General features: G+C 38.1%; 1 protein-coding gene across 3 annotated transcripts in view; it reads right to left on the reverse strand.

Moving 5' to 3' along the window:
• Positions 1-22,935, reverse strand: part of ACOXL (acyl-CoA oxidase like) — a 350,659-nt gene that overhangs the window by 91,907 nt on the left and 235,817 nt on the right. For all 3 annotated transcript variants that reach the window (XM_004770976.3, XM_004770974.3, XM_013044972.2), the window contains 2 exons: positions 19,850-19,959; positions 11,475-11,586 (listed from right to left, as the gene is read on the reverse strand). In XM_004770976.3, coding sequence (XP_004771033.1) covers positions 11,475-11,586; positions 19,850-19,959 — 222 coding nt within the window. The remainder of the gene's footprint in view (positions 1-11,474; positions 11,587-19,849; positions 19,960-22,935) is intronic.

Raw genomic sequence — 22,935 nt, forward strand, 5'->3', positions numbered from 1 at the left:
ACTTATAATAGTCTACCTTTAACTAATAACACTTCATGTATAATAGTATAATTCCATGTTTACTACTTCTCATCTTTTGTGTTATTCTTGCCATATGACAATATATGGCATATACTTTTATGTACTTTAAAAACACTAAATAATCATAATTAGTTTTGCTTTAAACAGCTAATTTAATTATGAAAAGTTTAAGATACAAAGGAAAAGTGTCACTAATATTTACCTATACTTTTGTTTAAAAAAGATTTGTTTGAGAGAGATAGAGCATGGCCCGGAGGAGGGGCAGAGGCAGAGGGAGAGGGAGAGAGAGAATTTCAAGCAGGCTCCATGCTGAGTGTGGAGCCTGACATGAGGCTCCATCTCATGACCTGGAAATCATGGCCAGAGCCAAAATCAAGAGTCAGATGCTTAACAGACTGAGCCAGCCAGGCACCCCTATTTTGTTCACTCTTTATTACATTCATTATGTTTTCAAAAACCCTTTTCTTCTAATTTCAACATCTAGGTTATTTTATTTCTTTTTCTATTGACTGGTTTTTCTCTTGATTATGCATTATATGTTCCTATTTCTTCACATGTATGACAACATTTTATTGTATATTGGACACTTTAAAGAATACTCATTCTGGATCCTATTATCTTCATCTAAAGAGTGTTGAATTTTTTTCCCAGTTAACTCACAAGCAGATAAACTTGAATTTGTAGAGGGTGTTTCATACTTTGTTCGGAAGAATCTTTCTGGTTTTGCCTTTTCTTTGTTTTAATTTTACCTTTAGTCCTTGGATAAATTCTTTTTCCTGGGACATAGTTTTATACATAAGGGATAGCCCTGCTGGGGCTTCAGTGGAAAGCCTTTGAGTTGACTTTACCCATGTAACTTGGCAGGATTCAAACTACAAATTCTGCTTCCCATGTAGCAGGCAACAGTTGAATTTTTGTTCAGCTCTTTAAACCTTCCAAATTAAAAATCCCTGGACCTCTTTGGCATCTTGTCCATCCATGCATATTTCATATATGAGTTAATGATTTGAGTAATGTCATACACATATTGTGAAGTTGCCCTTTCTGTTACTCCCCCCCCCCTTCAACTTCCAGTTTTTTGATAGTCCCAAATCCCATCTGCTGGATTCCTAATGACATTAAGATTGAGGTTTCCATGTGATCACTTTCCTTTTAACCTAAAAGCAGGGAATGGCTTTCTGTCAGTTAAAATCCAAAAACAAAAACAGCAAATATTATTACATTTAACTACATAAGAGTTAAATTTTTATTTATTTATTTATTTTGCATAGTAAAAATCACCATAAGCAAAGTCAAAAGAACAGGTGATAAACTGGGGGAAAAACTGCAATATGACAAAGAGTTAAGAGCCTTAATATAGAAAACATTCTTAAAAATGGAAGGACAAAATACCAAAAGCCCTATGGATAAATGGAAAATGATATGAATAGACAATACATGATAAATATGTTAAACTGGCCCCACACTCATGAAAAACTGTTCAAGCTCTCTCACAGTTGGAGAACAGCAAGACCAACACAGAGAAACCATTTCTTATCTATCATGTTGGGGGGAAAAAAAAGGTATAAGAGTATGTTCTGTTGATGAGGTTGTGAAAAAACAAACAATGGTGGTGGGGGCAGGATGGGGATGTAAACTGGTACAAGAAGCAGAATTTGACAATACCTAGCCACACTACATATTCACTTACTTTGGACCCAGCAGTCAAATTTGAAATCAGCCCTGAAGATACACATTAAGTAATACTAAAATTTATATGTGTAAGGTTATTCACGTAGCATTATTTCTGGCTGCAAGTTATTGAGAGGAAGATAATTGTCCATGTATTAGAAAGAGGTTAATGAAGTAGGCTATGGCACATCCACAGTGTATTATTCTGGTGCTACTTAAAAAAATGTTATATGCAACTAATGAATCGTTGAACACTACAACATAAACTTACGATGTATTGTATGTTAGCTAACTGAACACTAAAATTAAAATTAAACATTAAAACATTAGCATTAAAATTAAAAAATTAAAATGAGATAGAGCTTTATGAAGTAATATAAAGTAATTCCCAAAACATACTACCGTTAAGTGGGGAAAAAAGGACAGAGGAGTATATGTGGCATGCTATCCTTCATGTAACAGAGAAAGCAATATAAGAAAATTACACGTGTTCCTGCTTATTTGGGTGAAAGAAATAAAGGAAAGAGAAGCCAAAAACTAAATTTAAGTAAAGGACACCTACAGGTATTTAGAGGGGAAAAAAAGGAAGAAATAGAAATAGGGATGAGTATACATTTCTAAAAGCTTTAAGTCCAAGAAACTTAGTAGTGTTTTACATAGTCAAACCACGAATAGGCAAAAAACAAATAGTATGTAGTGAGATCCCAAAGCAGAAACAATTAGGAACAAATGAACTTATGTTACAAATAAATAACACAATCTCACTAAAGGGTGTGGAAAAGGAACCAAAATAAAAGTAACTTTAGAAATACTACTTTGATTAAATATTACAAGCCAAAAGAATAATATCCTAGTTAGTAAATGTCTTTTTCACAGAGGTATGGGTTAGCAATTCTGAAACTACTTACTGTGTACCCCAGGGAAGATCAAATAAGTAAACAAATAATAAACAATGAAAGCCAGTTTCTCACTTTCTCAGAGAAAGAAGTTAAAAATAGGGAAAAATAGAGGGAAGGCTAGAATGAACGTTGTGGCTTTGGGTTGGAATCAGAGCTACCAGTATAAACTGGTGGTTTCTAATATACACACATACAGGTCCGCATGAGAATGTGGCAGTTAGTAAACATACACTTATTTCCTAGCTTAGAACAGCTAGAAGTGGTGACACTCCAGCAATTATTAGCACACCCAGCAACCCAATATTGGCTTTTAAACACCATTTTCCAATAAAAGGAAGCAGGGATTCTTGGGAAAATGATTGTAGGTCTGGCAGGAAAATAGAAGATATGATACATTTTGTGGTATCAGAAAATAAGGAAATGCTTACCAAAAAAAAAAAAAAAAAAAAAAAAAGAATAGAGACCTATCAAAGGGACGTAGAGAGTAACCTGAAGGAGTTCTCAATGGCCAAAAATGGAATAGTCTGAGCAAGAAAATAAATGATAGTATTGAATTGTAGCCCAAACATAGAATAAATATCTGTGAATCCACACTGATATAATAATTAATTGAATAATTAAGTAGTTGCAGGAGAAGATATAGCTCTTGGTTCTAATTAACTAACGTAATTGAGATGAGGGTAAGAGAAAATCCCCACTAGGCAAACACCATAGTATTGTTTCTAGAAAGATTCATAAATGGATATTAAAAATAGTGGGTAAAAGTTTGAGGAAAAATAGAATATTTGAGTAATCAAATATCAGTCAAATCTTTGGTATTGGTAACTGTGTTACCTTGAAGAAAGCACTAAACTTCTTCATCCTCAGGCTGCCTATCTGTAAACTACTTACTGTGTACCCCAGGGAAGATCAAACAAGTAAACAAATAAGAAACAATGAAAGCCAGTTTCTCACTTTCTCAGAGAAAGAAGTTACAAATAGGAAAGAGGGAAGGCTAGCTCTCACACCCCAAAGAAAATTATTGTGCCCTCCATGTAGTAATCAGGAATACTATTTCCTTTTCCTTTCCTTTCTCTTCACTTCACTTCTTTCCTTTTCATTCCCTCCCTATAATAGGTTTCCATAGGAAGAGAATTTAGCATTCTCTCTGTAAGAGAAAGGTAAAGAAAGTCAGAAGTGAGGGGAAAAGAGAAAATTCAATTGGGTTGCTATAGGGTGGAGAAGAAAGTATGAGAGGAAAACATCACAGAACAGAAACATTTCCTATGACCAGCAACAGCAAAGAAGAAAGTGCTGAGCTAAGGACTGGGAGCACTGTACCCCCATGAAGCAGGCACAGTCAGCCTCAGATCTTGCTGCCTGTCCATTCTAGGGTTTCTCCAGACCAACATCCACCACTTCCTCAGTCACCGTGTACTGTGAAGTGGCAGTCGGTGACCCTTTCCTTTTCTGTGGAGTTGCAGGACTTTAAGCCTTATCTTAGTGTATATGTTCCCAAAATTGGAATGGGAAATGGGAGCATGTTCCTCACAAAAGGAATTTCAAGTACCAGTCAACAGAGAGGGAGCCACTGTTTTGCAGAGGTGACCTTTGCATAGGCAGCATCCATATTCCGAAGATAGAAAGGCCTCTCCATCAGATTGTCCTGGTCGTTTGATCATTTTCCCAATCCAACTTGACCATAGGAGTAAGAAGATGCATCAATATCGATGCAAAGAAGGAACTCAGGAAATCTAGTTTCTAATCCTGTTTCCTATCTTTGAAGATCTGCCTCTGGAACAAAGCTCTTGGCATTTCTGTGCCATGAGATCTTTAGTAAAACATCTGCTATTCAGGCCACTGTTTTGGCTTTAAAAAATGTAACAAATACAACCCAGCTGCTTTTACCCTCTGTTCCTGTCTCCACCCTCAAACTCTTAGAGAGGTACAAGCAAAGCAGCACAGTTTTTCCTGTCTCTGGGTTTGTTGACAAAGGCATTTCCAAGACCCTCTCTGGATCTACCAGGTATCCAATGAACTCTTGTAGTTCCCAAATGATGGCGATTATGGCAGCCCTATCTCCAGCATGTGCCATGTGTGCCATTCAATGACCAACTCAGCTCTCATTTTTCACAGATAAGAACTCAGAGAAGATTTCAAAACCCCACCTCGTGACCTGAGTAAAGATGTTATCAGTTTAAAATTATAACAAACAAAACAGCTGGCATCATCTGTTAGAAAGATAGTCTTTAAAGAAGTACTGTGGCTTTATTATGTTTTAATGATCTAAAGAGCTTTAAAGCCACACACACACACACACACACACACACACACACACACACACACACAGAGTCATTTGACACATTGACCACAACAATAAGAAGTGTAGATAGCTTTCCAGACAGAAAGTTCTAGAAAGTCCCATCTCTGATAACCTTATTTCCAGCCTTCACCAATTCTTCTCCACCCAAATCTCAAATTCTGAATAAGGAAAAATAACTTAGGGTAGTTGTTTCCAAATGAGTTTACTGCCCCTAGATTTTGAGGATGATTAATAATGTTCTTTTGCAAACCACTTCCCTTTTCCTTTCGACTCAGCCTTTCAGTGTGGTGTAGAGCACCATGAATCAGATTTTTAAAATTAATGTTCCCCAGGTGATTCTTATATACCCCTAAGTGGGGGAAATACTAGTGTGGTAGAGGTAGGTTATGGGTGCTAAGAGATAGAATGTGAATCGGCCCTCAGTTAACTAGAACTATCATTCCATCTGGATTCTCATCCTTTTACCTGCCCAATTTTTGTTATGCACACTTGGAAATAAACAATCATTTGTTAAATATATTGATTACCAAGGGTTTATATTTCCCATAGACTTTTCTCCATACAAAGACAGAAGTCCTTAATAGAATATCCTCAAAACCAAGCCATTGTTTATTGGTTTATTTTTTTCTCCCTACTAATGGGAAGATGATGCAGTGATCTTAACGAGCAAGATTTGCAGCATGATTTTGGAAAATTAGAGAAGTGGGGCTTCGAGGGAAACTATGGGGCTGGTCTCCCTCCATGGCCACCAGCACACTGGAGGATAGTTCCTGGCCCCATTTTCAGTTTAATTCTGGGTACACACAAGAGGGAAAAGCATTATCAGACAATAGTTCAGGCTTACTCTTTCATGAGGACTAGTGGTCTTGACCCTCCAGCTCTGAATGTGAACTACTAGTCTCATAACACTTGTGCTTCAGGGTAAAAGGCAGATGGGCTATCTAATGTGAGGAGAAGGGTTGGCCAAATAACTCTAAAATAAAACGTGCGGCTGAAGAAAATTAAAGAGCATTACTGAAAAATTAAGAAGAAAAACGGATTTCTGAAGCCCACTCATGTTTTTACTCCTTCGAAAGATTCTGACTAAATCACATGGTTATTTTTACAAGATCTTGGCATTCTGAATGAAATGACCCACCTTTGGACATGTCCAAGCTCCATGTGGATCAGATATTGAAATTGCTGAACAGATCATTATATTTCAACATATACCAAATTAATATAGGTAGATATAAGTTAACATACAACTATTTGAAAAAGCAGCTGAGCCAAAAATACAAATGAAGATATAGAGGTCAATATTTTTTCCTCTACATTTGTAGCTTTTTTCATAATTTAGCACTTAACTTATTTCATTTTGCCTTGGGCTAAAACGAAGGAACTTATCCCAAGGCAGGCACTATCTTAATAATCTTTTTGGTCTTCCCATGCCTACCCCTAGAAAACAGTTCTGCTCAACAAATTTTAAATTGCCCATGAAAATGGTTACATTAATGATAGCAACTAAGATAACATGAGTGTGAGGTTTATCATTTTCAAAAATGATAAATGATTCTTCTGGGATTTTTTTTTTAACATATTCTACCTTATTCCATCCTTGCAACAAGTTCATAATATGCCACTCTTCTTATCTCAAATATATACATATAGAAGCAGAGGATCAGAAGCAGTAAGACACAGTTGTCTGATTCTAAAACTTTTACATCTTTTCACCACACCACATGCCTAATGTTTTTTTAATGTTCAGAATACACATATGTGTGTGTGTGTGTACACGTATATGTGCAAATGTTTTTTTTTCTCAAACTTAGAAAATCAATACTAGTGAGCAATTTGTTCTCTTGCAGAGAACAATTATAAGCAAAAAGTGTTCTGAAAAATTAGTATCAGAAAACATCTAATATCATGCTTAAAAGGGAATAAAAAGTAGGTATTTTAGAGTGGACTTATTTTTCTAATGTTAGTAAAGTAAATAAAAAGTAAAAAGAAGATGCCAGACTCCCCAATCCTGAAGATAAAAAAGGTTAGAAAGTTGGAGAAATAAAGTGTTAGAAAAATGAGTGTAGAGAAATGTGGGCATGGGGAAGTACAATCTGGTTCAACATTTGTAGAGAACAATGTGGCAGTATATAAAGTCTGAAAACTGCAGGCTGTTAAGAATGTTCCTTGTGGCACTGTCTATAATAACTGAAAAACAAGAAGCATCAGAATATTGCACAATCATGCTCTTATCGACACAGAAAGAATGCCATCTTATCTTATTAAATGGAAACACTGATCAAGGATATTATAATCTCCTTCTGAATTTTGTTCCAAAAAACATGTCTATCAAAGTCAAAACTATTCAACAGATTTTGCTTTCAGATGCTATATTAGTTATCTATTACTGTGCAACAAGTTATCTCCAAATTTAGCATCTTAAATAACTTTTGTATCTGACATGGTTTCTGAGGGTTGGGAATCTGGACACGTCTCGTTTGGGTGCTTCCGGCTCAGGCTCTCAAGTCTAGTTGTTGACTGTCCTGGTCCCCAGTATCTCTAAGACTGGAATGGGGCTGGAGGAGACACTTCCATGCTCATTTACATACCTTTTGGCAAGACAGTTTAGTTCTTTGCCACATGGGCTGTTCATGACATGGCTTCCCCCAGAGTGAGGGAGAGACAGAGAGACAGAAACTAAGGCAGAAGCCACAGTGTCTTTATAATGCAATCTCAGAAAACATTCCATTACTTCTGCTGCATTCTACTGGTTATGCCAACTAGCCCTGGCACAATGTATATAAAAGGATGAGACTAGCAGGAAGCAGGGATCCTTGAAGACAACCTTGGATTCTATCACAGCCTAACCTCATCTCTTTCCAAGGTCCATGGACATCTCATCTCATTACTACAGTGATCCAAATTCCAGAGTCCCATCATCTAAGCCTAGGCTGGATGCAGATTACATTCCCCAGATGTCATTCCTTAAGTATAGTTCCTTTTGATTTGAAGGCTTATAAGGGGGAGAGATCATCTGTCCCCTACAGGACCAACATACAATAGTGGGATAGGACTGGATAACCACTATGCATATTCTTGCTCAAAAGGAAAGAAAATGGGAGGAATAAAGGGGTCAGTGATCCATAGAAACTCTGAAATCCAGCTGAGCAAATGTCAAACTTTTTTTTAAAATTAAGATTTAGTCCTACTCCTGTCCAGGAGTTCTTATTCTCCATGGCCCTTGGCTCCACCCTCTGGGCTCATAGTTGTTCCCTCTGAGGAATCTTCCCATTATCATGAAAGGGCCACATGTTTGTGACTGAGTAGTCTTCTCAGCCTGCTCCAGGCTTGTAGAAGCTTGGTGGCTTAAGGCTCTATTCATCGTGTGCTATCTCTGAGTTAAAAAATGTGGCTGAAATAATTTTCTTAAAAACTTTATACATCTTCTGTGAATCTTTTGGGGGGGGCAGTTAGCCCATTAGACAAAAAAGTCCACATCCACAAATCTCTTTGAGATGGGTCTTTGGGGCATGGAGAAGGCTAGAGAATGATGCCCTGGAGCATCCTAGAAGCCCTGCAGCTTGACTGAAAAGATCTGTGAGGCATACCCTTAATCTCTTCAGAGGGCCTCTTGCCTGACTGAAGACTCCTCTCTGATCTTTCTCAGCTCTGAAAGGATTTTACTCACATCTTCAGACCGTGCATTCCAGAGAGTGCTCTGGTATCTTTGCTCCAAAGCCATTTTCTGTGGTACTTTTGGGTAAGAGCATGTCTTCCAAAAAAGATGTATGGAAGCGCTAATCCCCAGGGTCTGTGAACGCCATCTTTTGCGGAACAGGGTCTCTGCATGTGTAGTCAAGTTAAGAGGAGTTCATACTGGAGTAGGGTGAGACTTAGTCCAGTACAATGGACAGGTTTCCTCAAAGGAAGAAAGGAAGGCAGAGATACACAGACTCAAGAATGCCATGAGGTGACAGAAGCAGAGCTTGGAATGATGAGAAGACAAGCCAAGGGACACAGCTGCCAGGAGCTACCACCACGGTACTTGGTTACAGCAGCCACAAGAAATGAATACAGTTACTGTAGGGAGGACTTGGGAATCTTCAAAACCACAGCAAGTCTCAGTTCCTCCATGTTAAGCACTGTTTCCCTGAGCTTCCCTGTCTTTTGGCATTCTAGGGTAAGCCGTCATAGGCAAGCAGGCACTCTCAACACTTCCAGCGGATGGGGTACATTTTCCACTTTCCCTGTAACTGCAGGCCCCAGTGTTGCTAAAGTTCTGGCCCTCCAGAGCAAGAATCTTCCTTCCTCCAGTTTCCAGTAACATTTATTCACATCTTTCGAGTCCTCACCCACAGCTTTATCAAAGCCCAGAAGGCTTCTATGAACATTTTCTTCAAGGCAGTTCAGGCTTCTACTAAAATTCTTCTCAAAGCTCACCGCCTGGTTCCAAAGCCACGCCCACATCTTGAGCTTTTGTTACATCATCCCCTACCTTGGGGCGCCCAAATCTGTGTTACATATCCACTGCTGTTAACATGTTGCCCCCAGATTTCAGAGATTAAAGCAAACACTCATATTTCACACGGTTTCTGACAGTCAGGAATGCGGAAGCTGCTTAGCAGGGCTTGGAATAGTATGCTTAGATCATGAAGCTTCCTCTTTAGAGAAGGAGACATTACTCCATTTGGAGCTGGTGAATAAAGACTGAACCTAGCCTTATGTTTTCCCCTTTACTGGTAAACTATTATTTTCGGTCTGGATGTTTATATAATACTCTCTTTATGCTAGGTTTTCAGGCTATATCTAAGTATGGATATTTTTTCTATCAATATTTTTTTTAAAGATTTTATTTGTTTATTTGTCAGAGAGAGAGAGAGAACACAAGCAGGCAGAGTGGCAGGCAGAGGCAGAGAGAGAAGCAGGCTCCTCACTGAGCAAGGAGCCCGATGCGGGACTCGATCCCAGGATCCTGGGATCATGACCTGAGCCAAAGGCAGCGGCTTAACGAACTGAGCCACTCAGGCGTCCCTTCTATCAATATTTTGATTTGTTTTTTACACTAAGGAAAATATTTTTCTCTTACATCTGTGATTATTATTGCTGCTCCTCTTGTTCCAGCATTTTCAGGAATATTTGTTATACATAGGTTGGATTTCTACTATTTTCACTCTGTGTCTATCATTATCTCTCGCCATCTCATCTTTATCCTTTTCTTCCACAGTCTTGGAAAGCTAAGTCATAGACTACATTCTATCCATTGTTAACGCTGTTCACTAATGCATTTTTGCCTGTGAGTGTATCCTTCTCTTATTTTGACTGGCTCCATGTTTGACCACGGCAGGTAGCTCAGAGTCACTAAACCTATGCAGATGGGCCCCCAGTGTCTGGCAGGGCCTCACCTTGTACCTATACCTGAAGGGTGGACTGATTGGTACAAAACCTGGCCCAGCCCCCAGGTTCTCATCAGTCTGGCTCTGTCCCACCAGCAGTGGGTCTTGACCACTTTCTACTCCCAGGGCTCTTCTGCCTCCAGAGCATTTCCTAAGAGAATACCCATTCTCATGTGCTATTCATCCTCTTCCCTTCTACTTGCTCTGTGGCTGTACTAGGAGGTGTGATCTTAGAATCAGTATAAAAGAGATGAGTTAAAAGGTGAGAGTTGCATGGGGCCCGATTCTGGCCCTCTTGGAAACTAATTCCCATTCAGAAGAGGGGAAGTGGTCTGTTCTTAGGTTACAGTAGCCCTGGGCCCCTGAGCCTGGGCAGAGAGCAGGATAAGTAAAACATCTCAGAGTCGTTTTGTCTATTCATGCTGGCATTAGAAGATGAAACATATTGCTGGGGTGGGGAATGTTTCCCCAGACCATCCCCATTGGCACTTGGCAAACTTCCTTCTAGATTTCTATCAATGCTAATATAAGGTTTTATGTTTTTGCAGGGTGTCATGGGTGTTTTGCTTTCTTTCTTTCTTTCTTTCTTTCTTTTTTTTTTTTTTTTAAGATTTTATTTATTTGAGAGAGAGAGAGAGAGAGAGAGAGAGCATGAGAGGGGAGGTCAGAGGGAGAAGCAGACTCCCCATGGAGCTGGGAGCCGGATGTGGGACTCGATCCCAGGAACTCGATCCAGGATCACGACCTCAGCCGAAGGCAGTTGCTTAACCAACTGAGCCAACCAGGTGCCCCATGTCATGGGTGTTTTAATAGGAAAGAGAGTGTATCTCAGGCTAATCCAATGGTAATTTTTTGTATATGCCTTATGTACCTTTTTCCCCCAGAGAACAAAGTATTCATTATACATATAGACAATGATTTTTCAATTCCAATAAGGGCTAAAATTACTCCACTCTTCAACTCTCACAGCAGCCCAATGGTGGCTTGCGGGCAGAATTCTAAAAGACAACACAAAGCGTTCAACAGTAGCATCGGGGCCTGAAGAACAAGCAGGATTGTCATGTCATAAAAATGTCCTGTAAGAACTCTAGCCATTTCCAGAAGCTTGTAATTACCCTGACTCATCCTCTACCACATTTAGCAGATTGTTCTCCAGCAAGAATATGCCTTAGACACGTGTCCAAAAGAAAAAACACAACGTATCTTTACCTTATAATAAATTCTGGCCACCAAACTCCGCTGAAGAACTCTTTCACGAAAATTCACTGCTTTCAATAGAAAGGCGAGATTATCGACTGTGTCCATGTTAAATGCCAGGAAGCTGAAGGAGAAACACAGTGACCATTATTATTATTTTGTCCTCACCAAAGGATGCCATGTGAAAAAAAAACAGACACAGTCTGTTCTTTCAAAAAGAATTTTCTTCCAGTAGAAGAGCAATGTAAGTACAATCCAGCCCCTCACATCTCTCACTCACTATATTCATGTTTCTTTCAGGATTTTTCTGATGAATGCTTGGCTTGAGTTGATCCTATGTGGTTGTCCTTGTGGTATAAAGATAATTTGGTTTCCTATTTTTTTTTTACTTCCTCTTGTATTATAGGTAGTTAATCAACATTTTATATAGTCTTTCTTCATTAAGAGCTATATAATTTCCATCCTTCGGGTTTATGATAATCTTCTCAACCATTATTTGGCATTTGTTATAATAATGATTACAAATGAACGTTGGTAGCCAAATACATCCATCACAAAGTATTTGTCAATGAATAATATTTCTTAAATACATAATGTATCAGGACATGTACTTATTACTGCTGAGTAATATTCAACAATCTCAGACATTCTATGATACAGATACCATAATTATTTCAATGTATGGTTTGGGAAACTGGGGCTCAGCAAGTTTCAGCAATCCATTCAAGGTCACATGGGCAGAACACGCTCAGGCTTGGGTTTTGTCTTAGGGGATACCTGTATTTAAGGGAAAACGAGCTCCAGAGGGCAGTGAGAGGGCTATGGAAAAGTGCAGTGTACCATGTTCTGCAGAGATAATGACTCTCTTCAGCAGGTAGTAATTTCCATCTTTCCCATCTGGTAATAAGGAAACTGAGCCACAGGGGAGTTAGAGACTTAGGCACAAAGAGACTTAAAACACCTAAGTCTCCCTTAAAACCCTATGGACTTTTCAATATGTGGCTCTGCCTTTTGTGCTAATTTTGCACCCCTCCAACCCCTCCCACCCTGCCTCATGAAACTTCCATTTAGATAGATAGCAAAGGGGTTAATTCACACTTAGGGTTTCCCATAGCCTAGCCACCTCTTTGCCCTCCCCTCACCCCAAATCCTTGGGAAGTAAGTTATCATAAGACCCAAATAACTTAGATGCTCGTTAATTAAAATTAAACCTGCAGGTAGCAGTTGTTGCTCAGTCAGAAGCCACAAGAGAAACATTAAGAAGCAATTGACACCATGCTTTTGAGAATGCCTAGCAATGAATTTGTAATTGCCCTCCATGTTGACAGGAGGGTGGGAGGTCATTTATAGGCTAAGTACCAGGAAATTTAAATTATATCCATATTTATTCTGAATCCAGTCTTTTTAGAAGGTTGAGCCTCTTTCCTAGTCTCTTTAACAAAAAAATGTAAAGAACTGTCACATTTTATTGAAAAGTATGTTTCAGTCATTCTGTAGACTGTTACTAGGAAGTCTGGAGACTATAAATTTTGTTCTTAGAAACTATCTTTTTTGGAATGTTTACCAATCAGAATGTCCATCTGAGGTTGTGAACTTCATGTGCTATGCGAAGTGGATCTCATCCACCCACGCTATCATGAGTTACATGCCAAGCATGGCCACATCACATAGCTTTAGGAAGCTCACCTAGTATAAAAGGCTGTGCAGATTCTCTTAAAAATAGGAATATCGCTAAAGGCAATCTCCTTTTATTTTATAAAAAGGTCAAAATGACTCTAAATTTAAATTAAATTCAAATGCACACCATTAGTCATCAAAGAAATGCAAAAGAAAACCACAGAGAGGCATCATTATATACCCACTAAGATGACTAAAATTAAATATACTGACATCATCAAATGTTGACAAAGATACAGAGCAACCAGAACTCTCATATTTATTGATGAGGTGTAGAATGGCAAAACCACTTTGGAAAATTTTCCCATAGTTTCTCATAAAACTAAATAAACACATACCCTACGACCCAACAATTCTACTCCAACAATTCACCTAAGAGAAAAAAAACATATATTCACAAAAAGTCTTATATATAAATATTCACAGTAGATCAACTGGGAAGACTAAAGCATTGAAAACATCGCAGGTGTCTATCCACCAATAAAAAAATGGAAAGCAAATCCTAGTAGATCCATAAAATAGAATATTACTCAGCAATAAAAGGAACAAGCTAATATACATGACAACGTGAATGAATCTCAGCAGGCATTATGCCATGCTAATAAGCCAGCTACAAAACAGTGCATAATTTATGGTTCCACTTATACGAAATTCTAAAACAGGAAAAACTAATCTGTGGTAGAAAAGTTTCAGATTATCAGTGAATGCATCTGGGGTGGTGGTCACAGAAACTGACTGAAAAGGGACATAAGAGAACTTTCTGGATGCTGATGACTTATAACTTAACAAGAGTTTGGGTTATACAGGTGCACACACTTGTTAAAATTCAGTGAATGCACACTGAAGGGCTGTGCATTTCATTGCACAAATTCTACATAAGAAGAAAAAAAAACTACAACCAAATTTCAAACTCTAATGATGTTCATGCTGAATTATTTAGAAGTATGCTGATGTCTGTTGTTTACTTTGAAATGCATCAGAGAAAAAAAGATGAATTGCTGGGTGGGTTGAGGAATTGATGAATGGATAGATATGTGATGTAACAAGCACAATAACAGGTTAAACAGTAAAATCTAGATGGTGGATGTATAAATGTTCACTAAAATTATTTTAATTTTGCTCCACACTTGAAAATGTTTATAATACAGTATGGCAAAACATTCAAGTATAATAGGGAATCTTCACTTCCCTCAACTCCAAGTCTCCTAAGGATCAGTGGGCTGATGAGAGCAGCCAGAGCTCCAGTGGCAGCCCTGTGGTTGAGGGGGAGAACATCATTCATCAGGACAAGAAAGGACAAGAGAGGACAAGATGGAGCTGTTTGCAGAATTAGGTACAGTCCTGCTCAGAACCAAGCCCTGCCTCCCTCCCCTAGTCTCATGAAGACTTCTCAGAACCATCACCAATTCCTCCCATAGTCCACGTGAAGGGGTAGTTTCTGGGTGTCCACACAAAGTAACGGCCAACTTGGAGGCATTTCAGAGCCCCAAGAAGTTCTCAACCCATCTTTCTTCATGCCCCCCCCACCCCCCGGCTCATGGGTCCTTCTCTCATGAGTGGTCAGTATGACTGCCATCTGAGTGCTCCACTAGATTATAAACTCCATGGGGGCTGAGAACCCACAGTCACTGCCATGTCACTAATGCCTAGAGAAGTGCCCCATACACTGAAAACATGTTGGATGAAACAGCTTTTCTCAATATACATAAAAATCAGAGCAAGGTTTTGGGACTTAAGTAGAGGAACACAGACAGACTGAATCAGTAAAACCTGGATGTTGGGGGAGAGAGATGTGTACTGTTTTGGAGGTTAATATCCGAGACAAAAATAAATGGACTGGAACTTTCCAAATATTTACAATTGGAATACTGCCTTTGGCACATCTCAAGTCTATCCCGGAAAATTTGCTAGGAATATAGATTTGCATATGGGTGAGGGTCTGTTTTGCTTTCAGAATGATGGAAGCGAGCCCTGCTCTACTATCTGGAAAAGAAATGAAAGGACAGATGATTTGCTGCCAGTTTGGGAACAAGTTTCCTGAATGGATGGAACTGATTCTGACGGGAACTGTACTGTTCTTTCTACTCCTTATATGTTGGAAAACTTTCAAACTAATAAATTGGGGAGAAAGCTAATAGTACTACACAATGCTCATTCAGGGCTAGACATATTAAAAAGATGTACTGACTTTGTAGAGTGTGTGAGGATAAATTGAGACATTACAACTAATAGAGACTTAAGTGAAACGGTCCTAGAATATGGGAGCTGATGTTTTTAAGCTTTAAGATAGACTACAGTTTGGGGAACCAGAAGGGCTCGGTCAGTCAAGCATCTGACTCTTGATTTTGGCTCAGGCTGTGGTCTCAGGGTTGTGAGATCAAGACCTGTGTCCAGCTCCATGCTGGGCATGGAGCCTGCTTAAGATTCTTGCTCTCCCTCTGTCTTTGCCCTTCTCCTGCCGCGCCCCCCCACCCCAAAAAAGATACACTACAGTTTAAATAAATAGGAACCTGGGCAGTAGTAAGAAAAAAGAAGAAAAAAAGAAAAAAGGACAGACTACAGATTTCCTAATTTCACTTTATGCCAACAGATATGAAAAGTCCCACACACTACTATTTATTGGGTTTCCCATGTTTTTTTTTTATATATAATTTTTTATTTTTTATAGACATATATTTTTATCCCCAGGGGTACAGGTCTGTGAATCACCAGGTTTACACACTTCACAGCACTCACCAAAGCACATACCCTCTCCCATGTTTTTAATCAAGATTGTAAGATGACATTTCCTAATAAATACTTTCCTTGGAAATTAGTTCCACACATTTTGGTTACAGAGACAATAATCTGCCTCCAAATAAAATAGCAATTTAAAAAAAACACAAAAATTTAAAAGCCACAATAAATTCCTTATGAATGGAATAAAGGAAGCAACATATTTATGAGCGTAAATCAATGAAGTGGAAAACTAAGGTACCATAGAAGGGATCAACAAAAAGGAAAAGCTGGTTGTCGAAAAAAACAAACTAAAAAACAGACAAACTTCCTCTAAGATTAAGCAATAATAAGGAAGACAGAAACTCAAGAAATCAATTTAGGCATGACAAATGGAACATAACTATAGATCTAGCAGAAGTTTAAAAGATAATCAGAGAACAGTATGAAAAACCTTATGCCAATAAATTCAAATCAAAATAATCAGTTCCCAGAAAATATTATTTATGAAAGCCAACACAAGAAGAGAAAGCCTAAATGGTTTTAAAACAATTAAACCACAGCTGACTCCTGAACAGCATGGTGCTGGGGGGGCGGGCAGTGCTGACTCCAGTGCAACCAAAAATCTTCATTTAACATTTGACTTCCCTACAACTCAACTATATATAGCCTACTGTTGATTGGAAGCTTTGCCAATAACACACACAGCCAACACATATTTTGTATGTTGTATGTATCATATACTGTATTCTTAGAGTAGCATAAACTAGAGAAAAGATCATGTTATTAAGAAAATCATAAGGGAGAGAAAATACATTTACAGTATTGTCCTGTGTTTATCGAAGGGACAGCACTGTGCTGTTTAAACCCGTGTTGTGCAAGTGAATCAGTAGTTTAAATATTCTCCCAGGCCAAGATAATTTTCAGATAACTTACCAAATTCTCCCACAAAATAAGAAACTACTCCCAAAATAGCTTTATGAAACTAGTAAAACTTCATATAAATTCAAATCAGGGAACTACAAGAAAGGAAAACAGTAGACCAATAAGTAAACAAAAATGCTAAAACAACACTAGCAAGCCAAACTCAGGAAAATATAAAAATGACAGTGCAGCAAAGCAAAATTGAATGCTTTTCAAGCAGGAAAGAGTAGTTTAAAGTTAAAAGATTTATGAGGGTTATTTATCACATGAACAAACTAAAGAAGACACATAACATTTCAATAGAAGCAAAAAATCATTTGCAGTAGAATTCATCACCTAGTAATGACAAAAATATGTTTAAAATAACAATAAGTGGAGCTTCTTTAGGAAGTAAAGTGGGTCTATCAAAACCTTTGCAAACATCTTTCTTTCTTTCTTTTTTTTTTTTTGGCAAACATCATTCTTAATAGTGAAATGTTGAGCTAATTTTTTTAAAAACCAGGACTAAGACAAAAAAAAATACCTTCTATATGAAAAAGAATAAAAGGGAATAGCAAGTGGAAAGAAAGAAAAAGTCATTATTTGCAGATGGTATGATTGTCTATAGAAAAAACACACTCAAAGAATCTATAGATACAGAAGGAATTATTTTTTGTCATCAGGTTTATATACACAAGTCAACTATTTTTATAATAAATGGGCACAATAGAAACATAATTTTTTGAAAGTATTCCTTTTACAATAATAAAATCATAAAGTACCTAGAAATTAATCTATCAAAGGATATACTATGTATGGAGAAAATTATAAATTTCTAGAAAACACTTAGAAGATTAAAATCTTTGAGACAAGAATCAGTTTTATATGTATATACATCAATTTTTCTGCAAATCTATAGATTTAATACTTTGAAAGAAAATTAGAGCAGATTTTAAAAAATTGTGGTAAAATATACGTAACATAAAATTTTTAACCATTTTAAAAGGGTGCATTTCAATGACATTAAGTATATTCAAACTGCTGTACAACCCTCACCACCATTCATCTCCAGAAATTTTTCATCTTCCCAAACTGAAATGCTGTCCCCACTAAATAATAACACCCCATTCTCTCCTCCTCCAAGCCCCTGGTAACCATGTTCTACTTCCTGTCTTTATGAATCTGACTACCCTATATATCTCATAAAACCACAGTCAAAGAATAGTTTCCTTTTGTGTTTGCAGGGCTTCTTTTTGAAAAACTTAACAAACAGATTCCAAAACTTATATGGAAGTACAAAAGACCCAGAAAAGCCAACACAACTCTGAATTATATTTTAGATATAATAATATAATATAATATAATATAATATAATATAATAATTATAAAACTAGTGTAATTGCAACAGTGTATTGTTGGATTAGGATACACAAATAGGCTAGGAACAAAGAAGTCCTGAAATGGGAATTTACAGTAGTGCCAGAGAGGGCCCCACATCACTAGTAAAGGACAGTTGATTCAGTAAATGGTGCTGGGACAACTGACAATCCCTAGAGGAGAAAAAAAATGAAATTAGATCCCTTCCTCACACTACAGACAGAAATTTCTACTGGATTCAAGAATTAAATATGAAAGGGGAAACTCTCAAACTTTAAAAAACATATACTTCAAGATCTGAAAGTAGACAAGATTCAGCAAGTGTGTAGAATAAAAGATTGATAAATTCCACAGCAATTTAAGAATTTATGTTAAAAGGCACCATAAAGAAAATATAAGACAAGGCACAGACTTGTAGAAGGTAGGTGTAATGTCTGTAACAATAAAGGATTAAAAAGACCCTAAAAATCAGTAAGAATAAAAGAAAAAGAAAAAGAAAATTTGGCACAACACGTGGACAGGCATTTCAAATGAGAAGAAATATAAGTGGCAAATAAACTTGTGAAAGCGTGCTCAACTTTAAGAGCATTAAGGAAAACACAATTTAAAGTCACAGAGAGAGATCTTTATATATACGTATAGGCATATATAGTATCGACAAAATGAAAACTGATAAAACCATGTGTTGGTGAGGATACGGTTCCACAGGACACGTGCTGCTGGTGAAGGTATAAATTTGTACAGTGACTATCTAGTACAGTTGAACATTGCCATACTCCCCACACAGCAATCTCACTTCTAGGTAATAATACACAACAGCAACAGTATTTTTTAAAAAAACAATTGAAAACTACCAGAGACCATGACGACTAATAGGCTAAGCATTGTTTCATGAGATGTTTGCTTCAGTGGTGTCTGCCTCTATGGATGTGTGGGCGTCAGTGGTTGATGTAAAATTTATTTCTTATTCTGAGTCACTGCAACTAAATTTGAAGGCCCTGTAGAAACTTAGACATATTCCCCAGAGAACATACAAGATTTTTCATAAGAGCTTTTTACCAAATATCAAAAATACAATCCAAGTGTCCACTGAAATCGGAGACTAGAATGGATAAGCAAATTGGGGTATATACACATGATGAAATATGATACACAAAGAGAACAGTTCTTCATCTACCCATATCACAACTTAGATGAATCTTAGAAACAAAGTAGAGTGAAAACAGGAAGCTACAGAATACCACATACACTACTCCTTATTTATTAAGCCTAAAGAAAATTCTAAAAAATCAATACAAACAAGCAAAACATGGATCCTGAAGCCAAATTACCTGGGATTAAATCCTAGCTCTGTCGCTTATTAGCACATACCTCCAGGCAAAATTCTTAACCTTTATGCCTCAGTTTTCTCATCTATAAAATGGAAATAATAACCAACTTCATGGAGTTTGGGGGATTAAAACCTCTGATGTGTTTGGAATAATGAACACACAATAAAGAAGGAACAGGAATAGAATAAGAACAGAATCAGCAATGTTTTGGTTCTCCAGCTGGGGAATGGGAGCATGATGCTACCTAGTTGTGGACTGTTTGCATAAATGGAATATTTAAAATTTCAACAAGAGGGAGCTGTGCTGTGACAAGGCTCCCTACGCCCAGACCCAGTAATAAGAAACAGAGGGCCAAGGGTGGTCCCAGCCTAAGCAGTTACGTACCTGGTTCTCAGCTTGTCCCTCCCAGACTCCGCCCAGTTTCGGAGGCAGCTGACCAGTGGCTTCTCTTTATGCTGTTTGCTGTACTGAGCCAGCAGTGCCCGCACCACAACCTGGCCAGACAGTTGATGATTTGTCAGTCATTTGTCAAGAATGTAAAAAAAAAAAAAAAAAAAAAAAAGCTAGAGTGTCTTGAAATGCTGCAGCCAGTTAAGGGCTAGTTGCTTCTAGCAAACACCTTGGAAAGCATCAAATAGAAACCCCATCCTCCCAGAGGTCTCTGTTTGCCATGGCAAAGGGGTGGTGCTTACCCTACCACTGTCAATCCCTCCCCCACGGCTCACTTGACTAACTAGCTAACTACTTACCACTCTCTCTCCCACCTGAGATGTCAGCCTCTAAGGCCAGTCTTGGAACCCAGTATTTTAGCTGACACTTCAGATAAAACCTACTTGCTGTCCCTGATCCAGATAGATGGATGGTCTGTTTTCTTTTTTGCCTCTAATATTCTATGGTTGATTAGGCCTTTGGGGAACAGAATTAAAATGTATACATAAAACAAGATCCATCAATCTTTTCCCCCGGCAGCTTTAAAGTTATAATTTGCCCTAAATTACTGCATGTTTTCCGGTTCTGCTTTAAAAAGGTGTCCATGTCTAGCCTGCTACAGACAGAGGCCCAAGGGATAGTTGGCAGCAAGTACTAGACATGTCAGTGAGACGACCTTGGACCAAACATCCCGCCAAGCCTCTAGCTGACCGCCATGGTACAAGTGGGCCTACTAGGCCGGCAGAGGAACGACCGCCTGTGAGCCCAGCCCAAACCCTCGACTCCCACAACCATGAGCTGACAACTGGGTGTTGTTTTACATTACTCCATTTCAGGGTGGTTTGTTACATAGTAACAAACAGCTGATTCAATCACATACAAAACTAACTTTAGAATATTTCCTTCTTTGAGATACATTGATGTTTTTATAGAGATGATGTTAAATGATATATATACTTTCAATCAACAGTATATCTTAAATGACATTTTGGTTCACATTGCTGTCTCTGATTCTAGTTATCTGGTTAATAACTATAATATTTTTGTTTGGAGCCATCAGAGCTAATTAGACATTCCCATTCACTTAGGTATTTGGAACCATCATAGCTAATTAGACATTCCCATTCACTTAGATATTTGGCTTGTTTCCAATTTTATACTGTCATTAATTGTTTTGATATCAATATATTAGACAAAGAGCATTCATTGTCCCCTACCCCCCTTTTTTTCTGGTTATTACCAGAGAATAAATCTCATGATCCAAGTGATGCAAAAATATTTATAAAGGGTCACCCTGCCTATGAGAGGGATGCTGGAAACTTATCAAGGCATATTTGCTTAGGGGAGCTTTGCTGGCAGTGCTGGGCAGAGCCAGTCATGCAATTCAGTCTTGACCCACAGAAGACTATGCCACAGTCAGTGTCCTGTCAAAGCCAGGTACTAAAACCCATATAGCCAACTGATAGAGCAGAGCCTAACTCAGTTACACCAAAGCTTTCAGGTTCCTCCCATCTGGGCCTACGGATGGCTTAAGCTCCCTGCCCCCTAAGGTTAGAGAAGGCCATAGGACTTGCTTTAGACCAGCGACATGCAAGCTGGTATGATGTTCCCAGTTATGACAGGTTCCTAACATAGGGCCTCAGTCTGCTAGAAGCTGCCATGGTAATCCCATGCATAGATGCAGGCATTGTCCTCTATATTATTATGTTTATTATAAATTCCTTTTGTTTCTTTTAAGTATTGTCTTGAATTCTTAAAATTATATCTCTAGATTAAGTTGTATTATCTATATTTCACTTCAGGATAGTAAAGGGGGTATTACAAAATATTTTTTATAAAAAAGAGGGCATTACCTCCAGTACCTTTTTTTAAAAAGATTTTATTTATTTATTTGATACACAGAGAGAGATCAAAAGTAAGCAGAGAGACAGGCAGAGAGAGAGGGGGAAGCAGTCTCCCCGCTGAGCAAAGAGCCAGATGTGGGGCTCGATCCCAGGACCCTGAGATCATGACCTGAGCCGAAGGCAGAAGCTTAACCCACAGAGCCATCCAGGCACCCTTGGGTTCAGTATCTATAAGAATCACAGTACTGGGGCACCTAGGTGGCTCAGTCAGTTAAGTAACTGACTCTTGATTTCTGCTCAGGTCATGAACTCAGGGCCCTGGCATCAAGCCCTGCATTGGGGATGGGGGGGGCGTGGTCTGTACTCAGCAGGAGTCTTCTTGTCCCTCTCTCTCTGCTTCTCCCCCCACCCCTTTCTCTCAAATAAAAAAATAAAATTAAAAAAAAAAAAACAGAATCACAGTACAGTATCACGGGTCAAAAAATGTGAAGATTTTTATGTCTGTTGCTATACGAAATCTGTGTAAAAATTACAACATTCCCAGCAATGGGGGGAAATTAACTCATTTTAACTAGAATTAAAATTAAAATCATATAGCAATCAAGTTTCACTGACACATCACTAAGATTAAGATTGAAACTGTTTGTGTTTGCTTATCTGTTAGATTTATGACGGCTTTAACTCCATCTCCCTCTTGTTACAAGAGCAACATCATTCCAAGCATTAAAGATTCCTTTCTCAGATTTCCACCCTTCCATATCTTTACATTTCTATTTCTTCATAGCATTTATTGATGCCTGATGATACAGAGCAAAGCAACTTGTCTCCTGGTTTCTTGTCTTTCTACTGTCTGGAAAGAAAATGCTAAGAGATTATGGTTTGTTTATCCTTAAAAGCGTCAGACAACAGAGGACACAGAGTTGAGAGCAGAAGAGTCCTTCCTGAATGAATGAACAAATAAATAAATTTCCTTCCTGTTTTCAATGTTTTATCCAATTGGTTCAATTCCTTAACAATTCCTTTAGCTTTTGTCATTACTTCCACTTTTCCAATTTAAGCAACTTAAATTGAAAAAAAATTCACTCTAACTAGAATTAAAATTGGAATGATGTAATAATCCAGATCAGGTGCTAAACTTAAGAGAAAGGACAGACAAATCGGGCTCTGGCAGATTAGTCATTTTGGATCTTTGCTCCC

The sequence above is a fragment of the Mustela putorius genome, unplaced genomic scaffold, assembly GCF_011764305.1.
Source record: "Mustela putorius furo isolate JIRA1106 unplaced genomic scaffold, ASM1176430v1.1 tig00000281_pilon_pilon_pilon, whole genome shotgun sequence".
Classification (NCBI taxonomy): domain Eukaryota; kingdom Metazoa; phylum Chordata; class Mammalia; order Carnivora; family Mustelidae; genus Mustela; species Mustela putorius.